At 37.7% G+C, this 23,037-nt stretch overlaps 1 protein-coding gene across 4 annotated transcripts in view; it reads left to right on the top strand.

The window, feature by feature from the left end:
- The window catches only part of LRRC7 (leucine rich repeat containing 7), a 589,282-nt gene that overhangs the window by 544,890 nt on the left and 21,355 nt on the right, over positions 1-23,037 (top strand). For 3 of the 4 annotated variants that reach the window (XM_027873996.1, XM_027873992.1, XM_027873991.1), the window contains 2 exons: positions 3,841-3,933; positions 21,719-21,793. In XM_027873996.1, the coding sequence (XP_027729797.1) occupies positions 3,841-3,933; positions 21,719-21,793 (168 nt within the window). The remainder of the gene's footprint in view (positions 1-3,840; positions 3,934-21,718; positions 21,794-23,037) is intronic. The other variant, XM_027873994.1, reaches the window with a different exon arrangement.

Here is a 23,037-nt window from a genome sequence, read left to right as displayed (position 1 = left end):
GAAAGACAAGGATGGCAAAGGGAAGAAAGCAGGAAGGGAAAGAAGTTATAGTTAAATTTTCCCAAACAATCCCTAGTCTCCTAATGCTATAAGTCAGTTGAAGGCTCTGTTACTACCTTAATGCCAATGGCATAATGGTTCGCCTAGAAATGCATTCTAACCATTCTGGTTGTTATTTTCCATAATTTGTTATGCTTTGAAAAGTCTCTTCTCACCAAGATTTGGGTGGCCTAGGGAGAAGGTGCCACACTCAGAGGTTTCAAGACTTGGGTTCAAATCCTGTCCCCTCCCATGAGCAAATCACTTGAGTTCAGTTTTTTTAGTTTTAAAATGAGAATAATCATAGTTAATCATACCTTTTTCACCAGGAAGTTGTTAGGATCCAATGAGAAAAAGCAATTTTCAAACCTTAACATACTATATAAATGTTAAATATTATTATCTAGGCTTTTTTTTTAAAAATCCATGTACTTCATAAATAATTTTGAATATTTCTAAATGCTTTCCTCTGAAAACTCAGGTCCCTAGCAATGACATAGGGAACAAAGAAGAATTTATCAGAAGATATATAGAAGGTATTAGAAAGAAAGGAATTTTAAAATATTTAAAGGAAGAAAATTGTTTACACGTTCAACTTGGAACTAGAAATAAGGTATAGCAACTTAAAAGTCAAAAACCAATAAAATATTTGAAACGTTTTTTGTGGGTTTCAAGCACTTCATCTTCGCAAGGCCCATTAAAAGGAAATAGATGAGTCTTAAGACCACGAAAAAGGGCAAGGCCTCTAAGTCATAAAAGAATATTGTTGCAAAAATACTGCTAAGTGGTTAGGAACAATACAGCACCAGCCACATACCCAAGTGATGTGCAAAAAGCGAAGAAACACCATCAAGCCAGAACACTGGAAAAAGTCACACATTTTTTAAAAGTATTTTTAAAATAAAAATTTGAAACAACCTTTTTAAAGAAGTTAATAATTATTAGTGTACTGCAAATAAAATCTAATTAATCATAACAGGACAATACACTGAATGACAAGACAGGAAACCTGTATCTGAGCTCCAACTTCATCACTAAACTGTGATCTTGGAAAAGTTACTTAACCTTTAAAGGACAAGGTTTCCCTACCTGTCAAGTGAGTCTCAAAATACCTCTTTGTAAGACTCAAATGAGCTAATGAATGCAAGATTCATTTGAAAAACAAAATAATTTCATGGCCTGGTCCAGGGGTTCTTAACTTTTTTTAATTTTTTTTGAGTCACATACCCCTTTAGCAGTTTGGTGAAGCCTATGAACCCTTTCTTTAAATATGTATGCACAGACATATGTATGTACATCTACGTCATCATATATAGTTTTATATGCATATAACCCATTTTATGTATGTGTACATATATATGTATATGAAGCCCATCGCACACACACACACACACACACTCACACATACACACACATATACACACACTCACACATACTCACACATACACACACACACACACACACACACACACACACACACACACGATTTGGACTAGCTCTCCTCGAAGGTCCCCCTCCAAGTTCTAAATCTCTGAAACTCCACCCTAGAATAGTTCATCATATAACACAAGAATTTACATCACATGTAAATTGATTTGGCCACCTGAGGAAGCAGAGAGGTCCCAGGCTTTTGAGTCAGAGAAAGCCTGCGTGTGAATCCCAGGGCTGAGCTCACTCCCTGGGGGACCCTGGATGAGGAACGTTAGCTACTTCTCTGGACCTCCCATTGTAGGGCTACCACTTCTTCAAAGGCATGGGAAGCAAAAGATGAAATGCCGTCCATGGCCGATCACTTCAATGGCTTGGGTTCAAAACCTACTTCTGGCATCTACTAGCTTACGACACTTCACATCTCCGTCCCCGCAGACAATTTTCACCAACGCTAAGTTACAAGTCTACAGGAATAGACCTTGTTTCCTTGTCAGTAGCGCCCTATGCCAACAAGATCACAGGTCTGGACAATAACAATCACATGTGATCATTCTTCAGCTTGATATTTGGAATAAATGAAGTTCTAGTTTTCCTTGGAATGTAAATGCTTTCTAAACCTTGAAAGAAGAATGAAAGTGGATCTAAGGGGACAAATTCCAGATGCTTATCCTATAAATGAACTCCATTACCCATCTCTGTGAGTCCGTAGAATATTTCTCCAAAAGAGCCCACAAACCTTTCACATGTTCCAACATGTAATATAAGATTCTCAAACAATGAATAATTAACCCACATTTTAAGTGATTGGAAATGATTACACGTAGAGAAGAGACAAAAGTTCAATGTGCTAATCATACCGGTATTTTTTCATTTTCTACTCATCGAAAAAATCATAGCTAAACTATGACAAAGAGCTAAAAAAATTCCTTCCATTTACTTCTGACTACTACATTTTAATCTTTCATCTGAACCAAGACACAGAAAAAATACAAATTTGTCATTATCAGCAGTTTTAAATACCCTCTGATAACTATTTTGAAAAGCACAGTTCCATTAGCTAGAAAGTGGTCATTAAAGACATCCGAAAAGTAAAAACATGATAGAGTTCTTAGGGCGGATGGTTGTTCATTCTAAGCCTGAAATCTATCATCAGAAATCATTCACTGATGACTATACTCTAAAGATTACGTCAGTGGGTAATTCTTTACCTCTGAGTCTTAAGTGACCTATTCATTGAACAAATAGGATACTTAACATTGATGAAGATGGAAGTAAGGTTATTCCTTTAATGTCGTAAGACCTTATTGATTTCCATTGCATAAACATAAAGCATGTTCTTGGGTTCAGAGTCAAAGCCAAAATGTATGCTTTGCTGGAAGAGACTGAGACCTTGACCGCCTCCCCCATGACAATTAGCCACAGTACCAGGACGTTAGCAGAGGCCACGCCAATACCCCACTGTGCTGCAATTTTCTTGATTCGATGTCACCTCCAACCATTCAGATTGCTACCTGTCCTGTGGGACTCTTGTCCATGGCCTCCCACGAGTTCACCAGAGAAGGGCCCTCCAACATGTGGCAGGCCTTCCTTGCTTTCACCTGACATTGAGCAGATCCCAGTGGAGGATTCTGGCTACCTATGAGTCATCCCTAGCCCCTCTTCTCTTTCTTGATGATATCTTTGCCTCAAGTTCTTCTTCAAAATTCCTCCCTTGTTTTATGTTTAACCTGCTTATGTTGCTTTCTGTATAAAATTAATTTTTAATTCTTCAAAGACTAGCACATTCCATATTTTGCTGCTTATAGTCACATGCATAGACTGTTGGTATTAAATATATGGGCTTTTGAGAATGGGGGTTTAAAGAGCTTGGCAACCTCCAAAAGGCAATGAAGTCTACTCTCCTCCCCCTATTCAACACTCATTGGCCACCTCTACCCTTTGTACCAGACTCAGATATTGATGAACAAGTTCTATGGGCTGTTCATCCAAACATGTTGAAATCTGGGCTATAGATATTCTTCATCCATTTGGTCTTTTCTGTGTAGATGGTCAGGTTGAGTACCTCTGAGTCTGATAACTACATTTTAATTTTAACTATCTGGCTGATAGCAGACAGTGTCTTCTGACTGACTCACTGTATAGATAAAAATAATAATAATAATAATAATAATAATTTAAACCCAAGTTGAAGTAGAAAAGCCTAATATTTTGTAAATATTCCTGCTCTATATGTATTGGGAATGAGTTGAATGTTGTGTGAAGAATTTTTAATATTTCAAAAGAATTTACACCTACGTGAAAGGGGATTGCAATGATTTGAAAAGACAATGTTTTAGATATTTTATTACATTCTCATGTCTTTTAACTTAGTTTTGTGTGAGAATAGAAAAGAATCCTGGCCTTGGATTTAGTATCAGTGGTGGAATTAGTGGACAAGGAAATCCATTCAAACCTTCTGACAAGGTAAGAAATCAATTTTTTCTTTGACCATTAATGACAGAAACCTTCCCTCTTTTGAATGTTCATTGAAACCTCTTTAAAAAAGGCATTTATCCTTTTTAATAAAGTATGCAACTTTGAAACAAGTTATACACTTATTCATCAGTAAGATAAAACTGCATTATGCTGCTTTAAAATATTCTGGCATGAATGTAACAAAAACAGATTTGAACATTACAGTTGTAGGAAATAGATCTCACAAAAACCTTATCCCTGCTACATAATGAGATTGGTTTTTTGAAGAAAACTGCAGACGGTTCCCAACTCACAAAGAATTGGGTTACAGAAGCTAGTAAGTTGCTTGTTTGGAATTTGAAATGCTTTTTTCCATAGAAACAATGTTAATACAACGAGGTTCAGTTCCAGTAATACCCATGATGTACCAGAAGTGTAAGGACATCATCACTGATAGCAGGGTTCCTAAGGGAAGATGCATTTAGGTGTGCATCTTGGGATGCCAGGAACATATTTCTCCTCTACTGTGACCCCAGGAACTAGCTCTCTTCTCCCTCTCCCCTCACCTGCCTGCTGAGCAATGGACACAGGGATTCTTTGAACCAGTAGTGATAAACTCCTGAAGTCCCATCAGGGAATGAATGAGGTGAGATGTGAGACAGAGGATGGGGAGTTTAGTGGGGCTTCTAAGGTGAAAACCACGGTGAAATGAAAATGAAAAGAGCTGATCTGGGGCCAAAGGTAAGCAGGGATGATAAGGTTAAGTGTGAGGAATGGCATTTAGTAATTCTTTTCACTCTTTGTCTCTCTTTTAAGGGCATCAGCATAAGGAAAAAGAGTGGAGGTGGGGAGAGAAGGGTAGTATTTATCACCCCTCCCCTTCAACCTCAAACTCATAAGGGAAGCATATACGTAGAGCAATAACTAAGGAGGGACAACTTGAGCTTTGTCTCAGGGTGCTGAAATTTAGGGAGTGCTAATAGCACTTTAACCCCAGCATTTAGAAACAACTGAGCTTAGCAAATAGCAAGAATAAGAGCTTAAAATTAGAAGCTCCCAGATCATCTCCTCACATACACACACGTGATAACTTTTAACCAGGTGGTCTGTCCCTGCCCTGCCCTGTTCCCTACCCAATCCTCAGCTGTCTTCTCATTGACAGTGCTTCTTTTCTCCACGGGGCCTCGTACCCCAAGGTCTCTTCCCTACTGCCCAGTGAATTTGTCCTAGAGAGTTGATTTGACATTCCCAGGCACTTTTTGTGTTCCTTAGCCCAAGTATATTTCAGGTTTGTTGGCCTGAGTGGGAAAATAACAGTTTCATGTGTAATCCAAGCAATAATTATAGATTATTTACAAATGTGCATCAGTTACAAAAGTTGTTGATAGTTCCGTTTAAAAATACTTTTGAAGATGTTGTATATTTAAGGGACCCTTTAAGGTTCCTACCCTCTGGTGCTATGATTCCAGGAAGACAGAAGTCATCATTGTATTTTTATCATTGGTATCAAACTAGAGTTTTAAAATTCAGTTGTCAGAAACAACAACAAAAAAGGACTGTATTTATTTTTAAATTCTTTTGGCCACTGAGGCATGTGATATCCCTCACATTCACACCTCCCCTTCTGCCATAGCCTGGCACAACTTCTTACCTCTCTGCTGAGGTTTCTACCTTAGTCCCTCATGTGGTGAGAAACTGATTGTTATGAAAATATGTATGAAATACAAGAAAATGTTATTGGTTCTTTACCCTTTCTGAGCAGCAGAGACATCCTGTCTCTTTTTCTTCTCTCTTCTTTCTTTTTTGTAAATAGAGAGGAGAGATGAAAAGGCACTTGATGTTTTCAGTTTGATTGGAAAATTTCCTATTCAGAATGAATAAATGGACTTATGGAAAAGAAGTTTGTGAATGCCAGTGTGGTTCCACTTTATTATTATTTTCAACTACAAAGTCTACTATAAGGGCTTCTAATGTTACCAAAAAAATACCTTATATTCCTTCCTCAGTGATAAATATAAGCATTTTTACAAATGTTACCTGATTACATATTTACAAATTCTCTAAACTTCTAATGAGACAACTTATTTCTTATAATTTATTTTGATTAAATGTCATGACATAGAATTATATTTGCATATGACCACAGGGGAAAAAACCCCCTAAGAAGCAACAGACCCCTTTACAAATTTAGATGTGTATTTCTAGTATTGCCAAATTGAAGTTCAATTTCTCAGTTTATGAAAAATAATTAGGAATTCTCCTGTTTGCCACTTTTGGACTGAATGTAAACATAGCATGATTATGCCGCTATTAATGGCAGCAGAAAGATGGAAGAAGCCAAATGGTGCCCTCTCCATGATGGGCAGCCATGGAGGAGAGGCTTCATCTCTGGACAGGTCAATTGGAAGCGTGTGGCCTGATTTCTCCACTTTATTGCGGTTTTAAAATATGATCCTAGGATTATATTTACTGAACCAGAATAACAAGTAGAAAAGTGAAAAATGTAGTCAATTATTTCTTTTATCTACACAAGTCTGAAAAAAAACTATTAGAATTTTTTTTTAATTAACAGGCCTGATTTTGTTTTCCTCAAATGACAAAATAGTTAATAGTAGGTAGTACTGAATTCACAGTGTATTATGCATGAGAGTATGAAGGAAAAGATGGAAAGAATGATAGGTTTAAGTTTATCTCATAAAATTCACGTTGACCCGAAGTATGAAACTTTAATCAGGTCTATGCTTTTTTCTCTTTAGGGAATGAATTAACTGGGAATGCATTTAGAAACTTGCTACATTCAGTTTGTTTACTGAAAATAGATAATGTCTTTTGTTACTAAAGAACCTTATAAAATTACTTTTAAAATAAAAGTAGCCAGAGATTTTTGATCATTTGAGATACATGGTGACACTCGTGGAGGATTGTGTATCCTCAAATGATCAGTTAATCTCTTCCATGTATGTAAGTTTTGTTTACACGAACAAACTTAGCAAACTAATGAACAGAGAAAAGAAGACAGACAGCACACCAAACCCTGATTATAAAAATTTTGAAAGTTTTATAAGGGACAAAGTCTGAAGTGTTACTAAAAGTTGTTGGGAATGTGGGACTCCTGTATTTAGTCTGGCATCTCTGAGAGGTCTAGGACTTCTCCATCCCAGAGAACTTCAGATGTTGAGTAGTCCTATCATAGACCCCAATTTCAACTTGTCTTCTGGACTGTAGTTGAGCCAAAGCAAATTAGACTTCCTAGGCTACTTGAAGCCAGACCACTAAGAGTTTATTATAACTATTGGCTGATCTAATCCAACAATTTTTTTTTGTTTTGTTTTTGGTGAGGCAATTGGGGTTAAATGACTTGCCCAAAGTCACACAGCTAGTAAGTGATATGTGTCTGAGGCTGGATTTGAACTCAGGCCCTCCTGACTCTACAGCTGGTGCTCTATTCACTGTACCACCTAGCTGCCCCCTAATCCAACAATATTTAAGGAACAGGGCACTGTCCTCTTAAGGTTTATCCAAAAGTATATACTTCATTATTAGATTATATGTCAAATATCTCTGGTTTAGATACTGAATCAGATCACAACTCCATTCTATGTATGACTTAGTGCAGGACCATTAAGCACTTAACCATGGTCTACACACCTTCCCAGGTGCAGCCAGAAATGATAATATGGGCCTAGTGGATGGGCTGTAAGAATTATCATGGAAAAAAAAAATCATCTCCTGGCAAACCTGGTGATTGGTATTTCCAAAGCTAGATAGCCTGGTCTATAGATAGCAGGCATACACTTCATGGCTGGGGTCATATCCAATGTCTTTCCAGTTTGAGGCTCTCCAAGAACTTGTACACCATGAATATAGTCTTCATGACCCCAGTTTAAACCCCAAGCTACTGTGAGTCTTCAAGGATGGACTTTAGTGATTGTACTGTTCTGTACATATGCATGCATTTGTAGAGACCTCTCTCTATAGATCTTTAGACATTTGGACTAAGACTGGCATTAGAGGTCTTAGGAAACCCAGGTAGATCCAGGATTCTGCAGAGCAGTGGACTATATATCATTGCCCCACACTCTTAAACATATGACCTTCGACTTAGTCTTGGGTTAAGTCTCCTGTTTAGAAAATACTTGAGTGAGCATTTGCTTACTATGGAACTAAGGTAATTAGACATGTTGTAGAGAGTGAATTGCCAAGCAGTACACAATTTGAGAACTAAAACGTCATTCTTGTGGCAATTCTCCCAGTGTAGCAAGCCATCATTTTATTTGCTTATCTTTAAATATTCATATAACAATGCTTGAAAATTGCAGTCTGCAAAGAATTTGCCAGTACACAACTTCTTTTGGTTACTGTTAAAAATATTGATGATTAATACATATGGAGATCTTCTTATTATATTGTATCAATGATATGATTATATTGTATTGATTCCATAAGGTAATCCATGACCCTTTACTAATGGAAGAATTTCTAATGGCAGATACTGAAAATTCATTACTCAAGGAGTAAGCTCCCTCCTTGCTCCATTTTAGGAAAGGAAGACTGAATCACAAAGTTGTAGGTAGGAAAGGGAACGAAGAAGGAGTCTGGACCTCATGCTTTCCAAAGCACAGAACAACTATGACAAATAGAATAATTTGCAAATAGCTTGCATTTCTTTATTAAAAACGTATATTCTGTGTACCTATATTCTGTCATTTATTCTACCTGTGTCCATGACAATCGTATCACAGAGCAGAATAACGCTTAGCAAGGAAGTTTTGTTACCCATCACAAGATGAATGGGCAGATCTCCCAAGTTTGGGGGTGCCAAGACTTTTCACTTTGGGAAACCTCTAAAGCAGGGCTTCTTAACCTGGGATCTGGGAACTTGCTCTATTACTATATTTATTACATATATATATTATTTATATAATGTATATTATATATATATATATTATATATAATTTGGTAACTGTATTTCGCTATAATTGGTTTCCTTTGAAATCTTTAAAAAGTTGAAAAATAGGGGCAGCTAAGTGACACAGTGGATAGAGCTCCAGCCTTGGAGTCAGGAGAACCTCAGTTCAAATTCGACCTCAGATACTTGACATTTACTAGCTGTGTAACCCTGGGCAAGTCACTTGACCCCGATTGCCTCACCAAAAAAAAAAAAAATGAAAATGAGGAAGAACTAAAAAAAATAATGAAATCAATCAACACTTTGAAAACAATCTGATATTATGTGCAGTGTTCCACATCCACCGACCAAGACCACTACAAAGGAGCAAGGTGGGGGGGAGTGTTTCCTCTATCCGTTCTTTGGGGTCCTGCTTGTTCTTCATCAGTTCAGAGAATTCCTTTTCTTTTTTTTCAATTTTTTAATATTTTTATTCCAAGTTTTGAGTTCCAAACTCCATCCCTCCCTCCTTCTCTCCCCTCCCTCCTTCTAAGATGGCAAGCAACCAGATATAAGTTATACATGTGCAATTGGGTAAAACATTTCCACATTAGTCATTTTGTACAAAAAGACTCATATAAAAGAAAAAAAATGAAAGCAAGAAAGTAAAAAATACTTCAGTCTGTATTCAATCAATATCAGTTCTTTCTCTGGAGGTAGATAGTATGCTTCATCATTATTCCTTTAGGATTGTCTTGGATTATTGTATTGATGAGAATAGCTAAGTCATTCACAGTTCTTCATCAAACAATATTACTGTTGCTGTATATAACATTCTCCTGGTTCTGTTCACTTCACTGTGCATCAGTTCATGTAAGTCTTTCTAGGTTTTTCTGAAATCATCCTGCCTGTCATTTCTTATACCCCAATAATATTCCATTACAATCATATATCACAGCTTGTTTAGCCATTCCCCAATTGATGGGCATCCCTTTGATTCCCAATTCTGCACAAAGAGCTACTATAAATATTTTTGTACAAATAAGTCCTTTTCCATTTTTTTATGTCTTTGGAATATAGACCAAGCAATGGTATTGCTGGATCAAAGGATATTCACAGTTTTATAGCCCTTTGGGCATAGTTCCACATTGATCTTCACCAATAGCTCGTTAGTGTCTCAGTTTTCTCACATCCCCTCCAACATTTATCATTTTCCTTTTTTGTTATATTAGCCACTCTGATAGGTGTGAGGTGGTACTTCAGAACTGTTTTAATTTGCATTTCTCTAATCAATAGTGATTTAAGCAGGGGCTTGTTAAACTTTTTCCCCTCATAATGCCTTCAGTGCTTCTTAAACTGGGGGTCACAATATGGGGTCACAACCCACAGTTTAAGAAGCATTGATTTAGAATATTTTTTCATATGACCACAGATAGCTTTGATTACTCTGTCTGAAAACTTCTTGTTCATATCCTTTGATCATTTGTGAATTGGGGAATGCTTTGTATTTTTATAAATTTGACTCAGTTCTCTATATATTTGAGAAATGAGGCCTTTATCAGAAATGCTTACTGAAAAAAAAAATTTCCCAGTTTTCTATTTTCCTTATAATTTTGGTTGCATTGGTTTTGTTCATGCAAAAACTTATTTTTAATTTTGTGTAATCACAATTATCTATTTTACATTTTGTAATGCTCTCTATTATCTTCTTTGGTCCTAAATTCTTCCTTTATCCATAAACCTGACAGATCAACTACTCCATGCTCTCTTAATTTGCCTATGGTATCACCCTTTATGTGTAAATCATGTACCCATTTTGAACCTTATCTTGGTATACTGTGTGAGAAACTGTATACCCAGTTTCTGCCATACTGTTTTCCAGTTTTCCCAGAAGCAGTTTGGGTCAAATAATGAGTTTTTGTTCCAAAAGCTTGGATCCTTGGGTTTATCACATACTAGATTACTATGGTCATTTGCTGTAATGTAATTTGTACCTAATCTATTCCATTGATCCACCACTCTTATTTCTTAGCCAGATTGCTTTGATAATTACTGTTTTTTTAATTATTTTTTTTAATTTGGTTAGGCACTGGGGTTAAGTGACTTGCCCAGGGTCACACAGCTAGTAAGTGTTATGTGTCTGAGGCCGGATTTGAACTCAGGTCCTCCTGAATCCAGGGCCGGTGTGCTATCCTCTGTGCCACCTAGCTGCCCTGATAATTGCTGCTTTATAATATAGTTTGACATCTGGTGTGAATAAAACAATTCCTTGATAGTTTGATTAGTACGGCACTGAATAAGTAGATTAATTTAGATAGAATTGTCACTTTTATTAAATTGGCTGAGGCCACCCATAAGCAATCAACATTTTTCCAATTGTTTAGATATGATTTTATAGTCACATTCATATTGTTCCTAGGTTTGTCTTCACAGGAAGACTCCCAAGTATTTTATATTGTCTACAGTTATTTTAAATGGAACTTCTCCTTCAGTCTCTTGCTGCTGGACCTTGTTGGCAATATATAGAAATGCTGATGGTTTATATGGGTTTATTTCGTATCCTGCAACCGTGCCAAAGTTGTTAATAATTTCAAGTAGTTTTTTAGTTGATTCTCTAGGATTTTCTAAGTACAACATCACATCATTCACAAAGAGTGATATTCCTCTTTCCTCATTGTCCATTCCAATTTCCTCCATCTCTCCCCCTTTTCCCACCACTATCACCCACCAATATCTCCAATACAATACTAAACAATAGAGGTGAAAATGGGCATTCCTGCTTCACCTTGATTGTATTAGGAAGCCTTCTAGCTCATCCCCACTGCAGACAACACGTCCTGGTGGTTTTAGATAAATATTAATTATCATTTTAAGGTAAGCTCCATTCATTCCTATGCTCTCCAGTGTTTTCAATAGGAATGGGCAACGTACCTTGTCAAAGACTTTTGCTACATCCATTGAGACAATCATATGATTTCTGTTGGTTTTGTTATTGATATGGTCAACCATGCTGATAGTTGTCCCAATATTGTACTAGCTCTGCATTCTTGGTGTAAATCCCACCTGGTGATAGTATATGATCCTTGTGACATATTTCTGTAATCTCTTTGCTAATATTTTATTTAAAATTTTTGCATTAATATCCATTAGGGAAATTGGTCCATAATTTTCTCTCTCTGCTCTAGCTCTTCCTGGTCTGGATATCAACACCATATTTATGTCATAAAAGAAATTTGGTAGAACTCCTTCTTGACCTATTTTTCCAAATAATTTATATAGGTTTGGGATTCATTGTTCTTCAAATGTTTGGTAGAATTTGCTTGTGAATCCATCTGGTCCTGGAATTTTTTTCTTAGGAAGTTCATTGATAGTTTGTTCAATTTATTTTTCTAAGATTGGATTATTTAAGTATTTTATTTCTTCTGTTAATCTGGGTAATTTAGATTTTTGTAGAAATTCATCTATTTTATCTAGACTGTCATATTTATTGGCATATAATTGGGCAAAATAGCTCCAAACAATTGTCTTAATTTCCTCTTCATTGGTAGTGAATTCACCCCTTTAATTTTTGATACTAATAATTTGGTTTTCTTCTTTCCCTTCTCTAATCAAATTAACCAATGGTTTATCTATTCCATTGTTTGTTTGTTTTTTCATAAAACCAGCTCTTAGTCCTATTCATTAGTTCAATGATGTTCTTACTTTCAGTTATATTAATTTCTCCCTCGACCCCCAAGACTTCCAACCTGGCGTTCAATTGGGGATTTCTAATTTGCTCTTCCCTTAGCCCCCTTAGTTGCATGCCCAATTCGCCAATCCATTCTTTCTCTATTCCACCAATGCAAGCAACTAGAGATATAAATCCTCCCCCAAGCACCACCTTGGCTGCATCCTACAAATTCCAGTATGTGATCTCATTGTTGTCATCTTCTTTAATTAAATTATTGTTTTTGTGATTTGTTCCCCAACCCACCCATTCTCCAGGACTAGATTACCTAGTTTCCAATTAACCTTTACTCTCTCTTTCCCTGGTCCATTATTGAATGTAATTTTCACTGCACCATGATCTGAAAGGGATGTGTTTACTATTTCTGCCATTCTGCACCTGCTTGTGAGGTTTCTGTGCCCTAACACAGCCAATTTCTGTGTAGGTGCTATGCACTGCTGAGAAAAAGGTATATTCCTTTCTGTTCCCATTCAATTTTCTCCAAAGATCCATCATATCTAACTTTTCCAGAATTTTATTCACTTCCTTAACATCTTTCCTGTTTATTTTTTGGTTGGGTTTATCTAGTCCTGAGAAGGGAAAGTTGAGGTCCTCCACTAGTATAGTTTTATTATCTGTTTCCTCTTGTAACTCATTCAACTTCTACTTCAAAAGTCTATACCATTTGGTACACATATATTTAGCATTGATATGACTTCATTGTCTTTGGTAACTTTCAGCAAGATATAGTTTCCTTCTCTATCTCTTTTAATTAGATCTAGTTTTGCTTTTGCTTTATCTGAGATCATGATTGCTGCCCCTGCTTTCTTTGCTTCACCTGAAGCATAATAGATCCTGCTCCAGCCCCTTACCTTTACCCTGTGTGTATCTCTCTGCTTCAAATGTGTTTCATATTATAGGATTCTGGTTCTTAATCCATTCTGCTACCTACTTCCTCCTTATAGGTGAGTTCATCCTATTCACATTGGTAGTTATGATAACTAACTATGTATTTCCCTCTATGCTATTTTTATCTTGTTTATCCCCCTTTCTCTCTTATCCCCCACCCTTTCCCTCCTCACATAATAGTTCTTTCATGTCTCTTTTAGGTGAGATAATTTACCCCATTCAATCCCCCCCTCCTTCTTCCAGTGCGATTTTCTTTCTCACTCCTTTCTTTTGCTTTTTTGAGATGTCATCCCATCAAAGTCACCTTATATCCACACCTTCTTTCAACATATACTCCTTCTAATTGCTCTTATAGTAATAAGGTTGTTAAAAGTTACAAATATTATCTTACCATATAGAAATACAAACAGCTTAACCTTATTGAATTTCTTATGTTTTCTCTTTCTTGTTTCTCTTTTACTTTTTTATGTTTCCCTTGAGTCTTATATTTGGAGGTCAAATTTTTTATTCAGCTCTGGTCTTTTAATTAGAAATGCTTGAAAGTTCTCTATTTTGCAAAATGTCCATTTTTTAAACCTAAATATTAGATTCAATTTTGCTGGCTAGGTGATTCTGGGTAGATAATCCCAGTTCCTTTGCCTTCTGGTATATCATATTCCAAGCCCTTCAGTTCCTTAATGTGGAAGCTGCCAGATCCTGTGTAATCCTGACTGTAGCTCCACAATATTTGAATAGTTGCTTTTTGACTGATTGCAATACTTTCTCCTTGATCTGTGAGCTCTGGAATTTGGCTATGATGTTCCTGAAAGTTTTCATTTTGGGATCTCTTTCAGGTAGTGATCAGTAGATTCTTTCAGTTTCTATTTTGCCCTCTAGCTCTAATACATCAGGGCAGTTTTCTTTGATAATTTCTTTAAAAAATGTTGACCAGGCTTTTTTTTTTATCATGGCTGTCAGGTAGCCCAATAATTCTTATATTATCTCTCCCAGCTCTATTTTCTATGTCAGTTGTTTTTCCAATGAGAAATTTCACATTTTCTTCTATTTTTTTTTTACTTTTTCGATTTTGTTTTATTATATCTTGATGTCTCATAGAGTCATTAGCTTCCACTTGCTCAATTCTAATTTTTAAGGAATTATTTTCTTCAGTGAGCTTTTGTACTTCCTTTTCCATTTGGCCAATTCTATTTTTTAAGGAATTATTTTCCTCAGTAAATTTTTGTATATCTTTTCCCATGCTATTGACTCTCTTTTCATGATTCTCTTGCATTATTCTCATTTCTTTTCCCAAATTTCTTCTACTTCTCTAATTTGCTTTGTAAAATCCTTTTTAAGCTCTTCCAGGAATTCTTTTTGGGCCCAATAGCAAATTACATTTTTCTTTGAGGCTTCGCATGTGGCCATTTTGATACTATTGTCCTCTTCTAAGTTTATGCCTTGATTCTCCCTATCACTATAATAACTTTCTATAGTCAAACTCTTTTTGTTTTTTGTTTTTTGTTCTTTGCTCGTTTTTCTGCCTTTTTTGTGACTTGGTGTTTTTATGTTAGAGCTGGGCTCTGGTCCTGTACAGTCCCAAGCTTTTTGTGCTGGGGCTCTGGGACTTACTCTTGGCTTTCATTGGGCTTCAGGGCTTAGCTGCTTGCTTTCTCTGGAGGTTAGGCTTCCCTTCTGGCTTGTACTGGTGGGGGAGAGGGGCCTCCCTGTTAGCCTCCTCTGGGTGTGGGGTTTACTGCAGGCCTGTTCCAGCTGACCTTGCTGCTGGGTTACTATGGTAATAGAGTCTTTCTGGTGGCTGGCCCTGGAGGAGGGATCTTGTTGCTAATCTGCCCCGAGGGTGGGACTTTGCTGCTAGGTTGCTATGGAAACAGAGCCTCTCTGCTGGTAGGTTCCAGGGGTAGGGTCTCATTGTTGGCCAGCCCCAGGGAGGTGCTTCACTACTGGTCAGCAATGGAGTCAAGGCCTGGCTGGTGGCTTGTGCTAGGGGTGGGGCCTTGCTGTGCTGCATAGACTCTCCACTTGCCTAGGTGGCTGCTAGTTTGCAGAAGGGCAGGGCCTCATGGTGGATTGCCCCAGGCTTAGAGCCTTGCTGCAAGACCCCTGCTATGAGGAAGGCTGCTGCTACTGCTCACTCCCCTCTTACCCGGGTGAGATAGATCTTTCCTTCAGGGCTAGTAAGCTGTTTCCCTGCTCCTAGATCAGTTCTGAAGTAGTGTTCAGAGGGCTTCTCCCTCACTCTGCCATCTTGGCATTGGAAGTCAAGAGAGCTTCTTAAGGATTCTCTTTATGGCTCTGAATAAAAAATAAACATTATATCACTTAATAGAACTCAGAAAAATGTCCCCTTCCCTTCCTCTGAATGAGTATATGCACCTTGGCAGGAGCATAAATCAAAAGAGTTATGTATCTCTTCAGGCTCCTCATGAATAACATCTGACGCGGCTGAAATTTGGTTTCTCTGAAGTGAATTATTAACTTATTAACTTCATACAACTCCATTTCTGAAGATGTGACCAAAAAATAAATTTCACTGAATTCTCCACTTTGTTGGCTACTTTTATTGGTATTATATGGAATGTGGGTGTCCAAAAATTCCAAGAAGAGACATTGAGGGTAGCCTCCAGTGGTGACTATTTGATAGGCAATTAGTTATATTGTCTTGGAAAACGTTCAAGGAATATCCACACCTTTCTCAGATGCCAATCCTAATACTTAATAATCATAATTATTGATATTAATTATAATTAATAATACACAATAATTTTTACTTAATAATCTCTCACCAAAAGACTTTAGGGTCCTTGATTGGCATTAGGTGCTTCTGGTTGATCACTTGTCAAGTATGTTTTTAAAGAAGATTCTTGCCCATATACTTTTGCTTGTACTAGACAACCCCTGATGCCTCTTCACCTCAGAGATTCTGTGATTCTTTGATAAGCTATGAGAAGCTCATCAATTAAAATATTCCTCTAACAATTAGGAGCATTACCCTAAACAAAAGCACCACAATTTTTACCAAAATGTGTGATCTAAGGGGTAATTTTAAAAATAGCATAATTAACTGATAGAAATTTATTTTTTTTTAATTAAGGAAATTAATTCATGTACAAAATGTAAATACAATCCCGGTGTAATATATAATGAAATGATATCTCCCAAAGAGAACATAGTATTGGATCATTTATATAGCACCAGAAGGATGAATAAAAAGTAAATTGAACTGGTAAGAGTAGGAAAAGCAAACCCCATTTTGAGTTTTAAGATGTAGTCCTCAAAAGAGAGAAGCCCGTAATAATCTTCCATCAAACTAGCAAAGTCATGAAGATCATTGAATTACTGTTTCTTAGTCTATTTCTCAATAGGCCAGACTCAACTAGTGAGAAGGGAAAAAATCACTTACCTTTTTAATTCATGAACCAGACCACCAGAGCAGCATTTTGTAAAATGAATTTTTCATTGCACTTGATAGACTGCTATGGTGAGCTGGGGGGGAAAAATCCCATATATCCAAAAAGTTGAGCAATTCATTTCTATCCTACAGATTAGAATCATATCCATTCTCTTCACCATAATATCTATACAGCATCATCACCAACTAGTACAGTAATCATTACTCTCTCTCTTTCACTCTCTCACTCTCTCTCTTCTCTATGTTCTTCCATAAATGTAACTAAATTATATCTGAATTCAGAATCTGCTTTATAAATAAAAATAAGGAATTGGGGATGCTTTATGCTAATAAAATTCCTGGATTTTCAGTGCTTTTTTGGAAACAGAATGGCTAATGGACCACCATTCTAATGACCATTTTGATGAAAGCAATGACAAATTACAATCTGTATTAGAAATCCATAATTATGCTTAATGTGACTAAATGTTTAAATTTTGGAAGGTTAGAAAATCTGACGGCCAAGAGCCAAGGATACAGATCAAAATCACAGAATTTCAAAGTTGGAAGAAACTTCAGTCTATCAGGCAATAGTCAGTCAGTCAAAAAGCACTTAAGTGCCTACTTATGCCAGGCATAGTGCTGGGTGCTGAGTATACAAAAACAAAGAGAGCAGTGTACATGGTTGGTTGGTGCTTCTGAGTGTTTGCCTCTTGTATTCTCCTTATTGTGCCCCAAGATACTACTCTCTTGGGAAGGTGACCAGAAGTAAGTGTGGTAATTATGTGTCCCCTAGGTGTCTCTGCAGGTCTAAAGTTATGGGATTATGCTGGCTCAGAGCCCAGACAAAGGACATGCCAGGAAGGGAAGTGTAGTGAGAATGGTCCATGTAACAGAGTCAGTCAAAGAGCACAACCCCTCTGAGTCTGTGACTCTGTTGGCCAAGTCCAGGAATCAGTTATTTTCAGAATGACCCTTTGAACATTTATCTACCATTCCTTGGGTGATGCCATGTCAGATGGATTATTTAATGTTTTCTCAATTGTAGTCCTCTAATCATTATTAGGCATTTTGTGTGTGCTGTGGTCTTCACAGAAATTATTTCCTCAGAGACAGAGATGAGTGGCCTAGAGTTTTTAACTGTTGCATTCCATAAATGGGAGTTGCAATTCACATTTCCCTAGGGAAAAATCAGTTTTGGTATCTGCATTTGTAATGGACAAGGCTGTCATAACTTTCGGCTTTCATCATTAAATTCCTCTAAAGTTGTAGTTTCAGATACTTATACTGTGGACAGCAGGGCTCATCTTTTTCATCAAGTTGTGTATCCAGTAGTCTCCATGCAGACAATCTGCTCAGCAGTCACATCTTATTCCTTGTGGAATATGCCTCCAAACTCATTTCTTCCAGGATGACTGCTCAAAGGCAGAAATGTTCCTGGGATGGCTGTCTAGAACTTTGGACAATTCATTGTGATTGACATGAAGAAGGGTCTTAAATTGAATAAAAAATGCATCAAATGGCATTGTGCTGAATGCCGGATTCAGATTTGAGCTGACTGGGTGCATGCCTGCTGATCACCTGCTGATCTGGACACGTCTGAGCTTTATTCCTGGCTGGATAATAGCTTGAAGGCTGTGGCACTTCCAGGTTCTTCTGGAGTCATGCTGTGCTCATGCTTGGTTCAAAAAGCAGTGCCTGCATGTCCATGTTAGGAGGTGAATCTCTTCTACATGAAGCATTTATGAGGCCCCTCCTCCAGGCCAGCCATTGTGCAAAGTGCCAGGGATGTGAAGATAAGAGTCCCAGCCCCTACCCTCAGGGAGCACAGATCCTCATGAGGAGTCAACAGGTACCTATAAATAGATGGAGACAGGGACTGGACTTGTGATTTTCCAGGTGAGGAAACTTCATTTATCAATGCAAGTGGACAATTTCTCTGAAAATGAGAGTCCCTGAGCGGTGCCTGGGGCCTGAGAGCTTCAGGGACTCACCCAGGGTCACAGAACCAGCATGTGTCAGAGATGGAACTTGAACCCAGGTCTTCCTGGTTTCAAAACCAGCTTCCTATCTATTATGCCGGCTGTTTCTAAGTATATACAGGAGATATGCAAAATTTAAACCAGATAGTTTCGCCAGTTAAGATGTTTTCCAAGTGTACTTTACTCTTCCCATTGGACTGCTAGGAAGTTGTTGCTTTAGGGCTCTGTGAATATTTTCCTCCTCCTAATGCATCACAGTAAACCGACGAGTGAGGTTGCCTTGTCCTACGTGGAGATTGCATCATTGGAATGCAGTGGAGCAGGTGAGAATTTTTCCCAGCTCTTATCCTGCCCCCACCCCATATTCACAAGAATCTCAACATCCTGGCAGAGTCAGAAAGTGAGTGAGATGCCTCCAATCATGTCTCTGGCACATCTGTGATCCCTTCACATTGTCTAGCAGATGAAAGGTGGTGCTGTAAGAACATGATGATGGCCGTGCTCTTGTTGAATAGGAGAGCTCCATAGAAGAGTTCTTGACATTCATGTGATCAGCTGATTTTCTTTTGTATTTTGGCATTGTTGTCAATTTATATTTTGAATCACCACCCAATGTTACAATGAGATCATCCAGTTTTGTAAATCAATTTTCCTTTTCTTCACTGATATTCACCTAAGTCTAGACTTCCATTAAAGATAGCATGATGTGGTAGAGAGAAGGCCAACTTTGGAACCTAGAAGATCTGGATTCAAATCCTGCCTCTGACACATAATAGCTGTGTGACCCTAGACAAGTCATTTTATCTCTCAATGCCTTGATTAATTTTCTAAGTCTACAAATTATAGATGAGCTGCTGAGCTATGATAATGGAAAGAGTTTCCAATCCAGGACACCCCCCACACCTTGGCTGGGTCCTCTTTATTTTATCTGCCTCGTGTCATTTTTAAAGACAGCCCAAACAACAACAATAAAATAAGAACAACAACATTTGGGCACTAACTTAAATCTAAGATTGTAGTGCTCTGGGAAACACCGGCAACTTGAAAGGCTAAGAATACCTGTGATCTTCATCGGACACGGGCTGAAGGCAGTCAGCTCCTGCTAATTCAGCAGTGCCACAAACCTGAAACCTTATCAAGGAGGCCAGCAAGTCCTTTGGGAAACTGCAGTCACCTCTGAGGTTCAGAGTCAACCTCAGGTTAGTGACTGGGGTGCACTCCATTAGGTGGTACCTTCAAATGAACCTGCCACTGACAAGAACATGTCAGGATTCTTAAACGGTTTCCCTGATGTCCACATTTCCATTCTGGGCACCCGCTCAGGAACAACAAAGCCCCAAAGAGTAAGGAGGCCACAGCAGTACAGTTATACTGTCTACAATCCTGTTCCTGTAGACCTGACATACACAAAGGACGTCTATGACAGACCCCCACCTTCCCCTGTCCAATGTGCTGAAGCAAGTGAGCCAAAGAAATCCACTGAAACTCAAATTACAAACTGTGAGCATAGATGGTGTTCACACAGCCTGACCTGCTGCTGTGATCAGAGATGTGGGAGCATATTTGGGACTGTGATATCACTCATCCTCTGGAGCAGAGAGGCAGAACAACCAAGAGCAAAGGGCCCTGAAAACTTCCCCTGCCTTTGAGACTGATTGCACACACATCTTGCATGGAAAGAATTGTTGGGTTCCCCCAAGTCTTAGGTTCATGACAAGAGTAACACAGTCTGTTTACTGTTGTCTGATCCATTGGCCATTTTGAGTAAACTAATCCCAACTAACCTAACTAAACCCTAACCCTAACTAAACTAACATTTCAGGCAAACATTCATTTGATTAATTGGCTACCTAGTTGTGTGACTGATGAAACTTGCAGGTTGTTAGAACATGATATAGTCCTAGCTACTCTCGGTGATATTGTCTTTAAACATGGAGGATAACAGTAGGAAATCTAAAGCGGAACTTCTATGGCAACCATCCCATATCATTTGGAATAAGAACTCAAATTTCAGGGGATAAAAATGGGCTAAATGCAGGTATGGGGATTCAGAATAGCTTGTTTATTCATTTATTAATACATTAAAGTTTAGACTTTAAAAAATATGTATTGTCTTCAGAACAGCAGACAATAAATGGTTGTGCCAATTACAGAACAGATATAATTATGTTGATATTGAAAAACACTGCACTTTTAGACTGTGTCTACACAATGTTCAAGCAGCCAGTTGGAAGGTAAAAAATTCAGTCAGTAAATGTCTTGTTTTGTCTACATAACACTGGCTAATCCATTTGTCCAATTTAGGGACTGAACTGATGAGACTTCATCACCATATAGATACCATCTGTATTTCAGTCAATGTGCTTTCAATTTTTGTATAAATAGAAAATGATTTAGACGAAATCTCAATGAAACACAAGATAATCTCTGAAATAAATCAGCATATTCAGCTCCCACTCAAGCTGGTAAAACATTGCACTGAATTAATAATATCTGTATATTGTATATATACCGTATATCACTTGAAGGGGCTACCTCCCAGGTGGATGGAATGATTGAAAACAGAATGGAAGAGTGTGAGCACATGAAAGATAATTGAGTTTGTAATTAAGACAATAGAGTTCTCTGCTACGTACCAAGAAACTGCTATCAGATGAACTCACAAAAATCCCATTGTGCACTTAGAAAACTTGAGGAGTTTCTCCCACACATGTTCAGTCCTTTATTTTAGTGATGGTGACTTTGTACATCAAGGGTACCTATAATCCCATTGTTGAAGTTAACATGAATGGATTCTTTCACAAGTTTTTTGTTTTTGTTAAAAATAATAATCTGAATTTTTGGTGTGAATTAATAGCAAACAAATCTAAAATCTAGTTCTTGGTAATAGAATCCTAACCTCTGTTACTTCTGACTTATAGGGTATCTTTGTTACTAGGGTTCAGCCTGATGGGCCAGCATCCAGCCTGCTGCAGCCTGGTGATAAGATCCTTCAGGTAAGAGGAAAGTTTTTTTTTTTTTAATTTATAGATAATGGGGGGAAAGTTATATAAAATACCCACTTACTGATAAGAAAATGTGTTTTCTGACAATAACATGAATCTCACATCTCTTTATTATCATTATTGTTGATTGGTACCGTAAGTAGTAGGTGACTGATGAAACTAGCTGGTTGTTAGAACATGGTATAGGAAAAAAAAAGGAAACTTTGCTTCTTTCTCAATTTTATTTAATTTGAAGGAGGACCTATAGATTAATGGCCTTGGGTCAGAGATGTGGAACTAATTTGGGATCTAATTTTCTTAACTGTGACTCTTAAATACGTTGCGTTAATTCAATGGACTACGTGTCCATGTTGTTATTTTCACAAAAGAAGCAAAATTTAACTGTACAAAAGGTAAGTTTTCTGTAAAGTCCTCTCTTCTTCGAAAAGGTTTTATCTAATTTAATGGTCTGCCCAGCAGGTAAAGCTCGTTCTCACAGCTGTCAAATACTCTGTGAAGCCCTAAACATCTTGCCCTCTCTGTGCACCTATATCATCATCTTTGAGCTCGGTTCCTATCCAAGATGGGTACAAATGCTGCACAAACAATTCCTGCCTTGCATGATGGGAAACTCTCCGGGGGAGATGTCTTGATTCTGCAATAGAAAAAGGGCCCTTTCTGAAATGCTTGCCTGGGGATCCAGCCTTTTTGACTTGTGGGTCCCAGAATCTAAATTTATGCCAGTGTGAAAGTAGAAAAAAGGAATCTAGAGGTAGATATTTATAATGCAGAAGAAACTGAAGAATTAGCCACAGATAAAAGTCAGATCTCACATAGAATGATGATTCCAAGGCTCCAGGGGTCCCTTTTAATTCATTTCTGCTGGTGTACCTTCCTATTAGCTAGCTACCCTTCAATCAGAAGCACTTAGAAAATAAGAAACCATGAATATTCATCTTCCTAGTCTAATTTATTCATCCTGAAATATAGCAATACATATATATTTATATGTTTATTCCTGGGGTTATTTCTAGATTAAGTAGTAAGACAAAAACCAAAAAATATGTGTCACGAAGAGGTCTATCAGCCCAACCTACATACCTGTGCCTTGTTTTCAAAGAAGTATCAAATAATAAGGTTCCAAGCCTCTGTATCCATGATGTTGAGAAGAAAGGAAAAAAAGAAAGAAGGAAAGGAGAGGAGAGGAGAGGAGAGGGGAGGAGAGGAGAGGAGAGGAGAGGGGAGGAGAGAGGAGG

Source organism: Vombatus ursinus, unplaced genomic scaffold (assembly GCF_900497805.2).
Source record: "Vombatus ursinus unplaced genomic scaffold, bare-nosed wombat genome assembly UNPS02014804.1, whole genome shotgun sequence".
Lineage (NCBI taxonomy): Eukaryota > Metazoa > Chordata > Mammalia > Diprotodontia > Vombatidae > Vombatus > Vombatus ursinus.
Note: the sequence above shows the minus strand (reverse complement) of the source record. Positions and strands in the feature narration are given on the sequence as shown.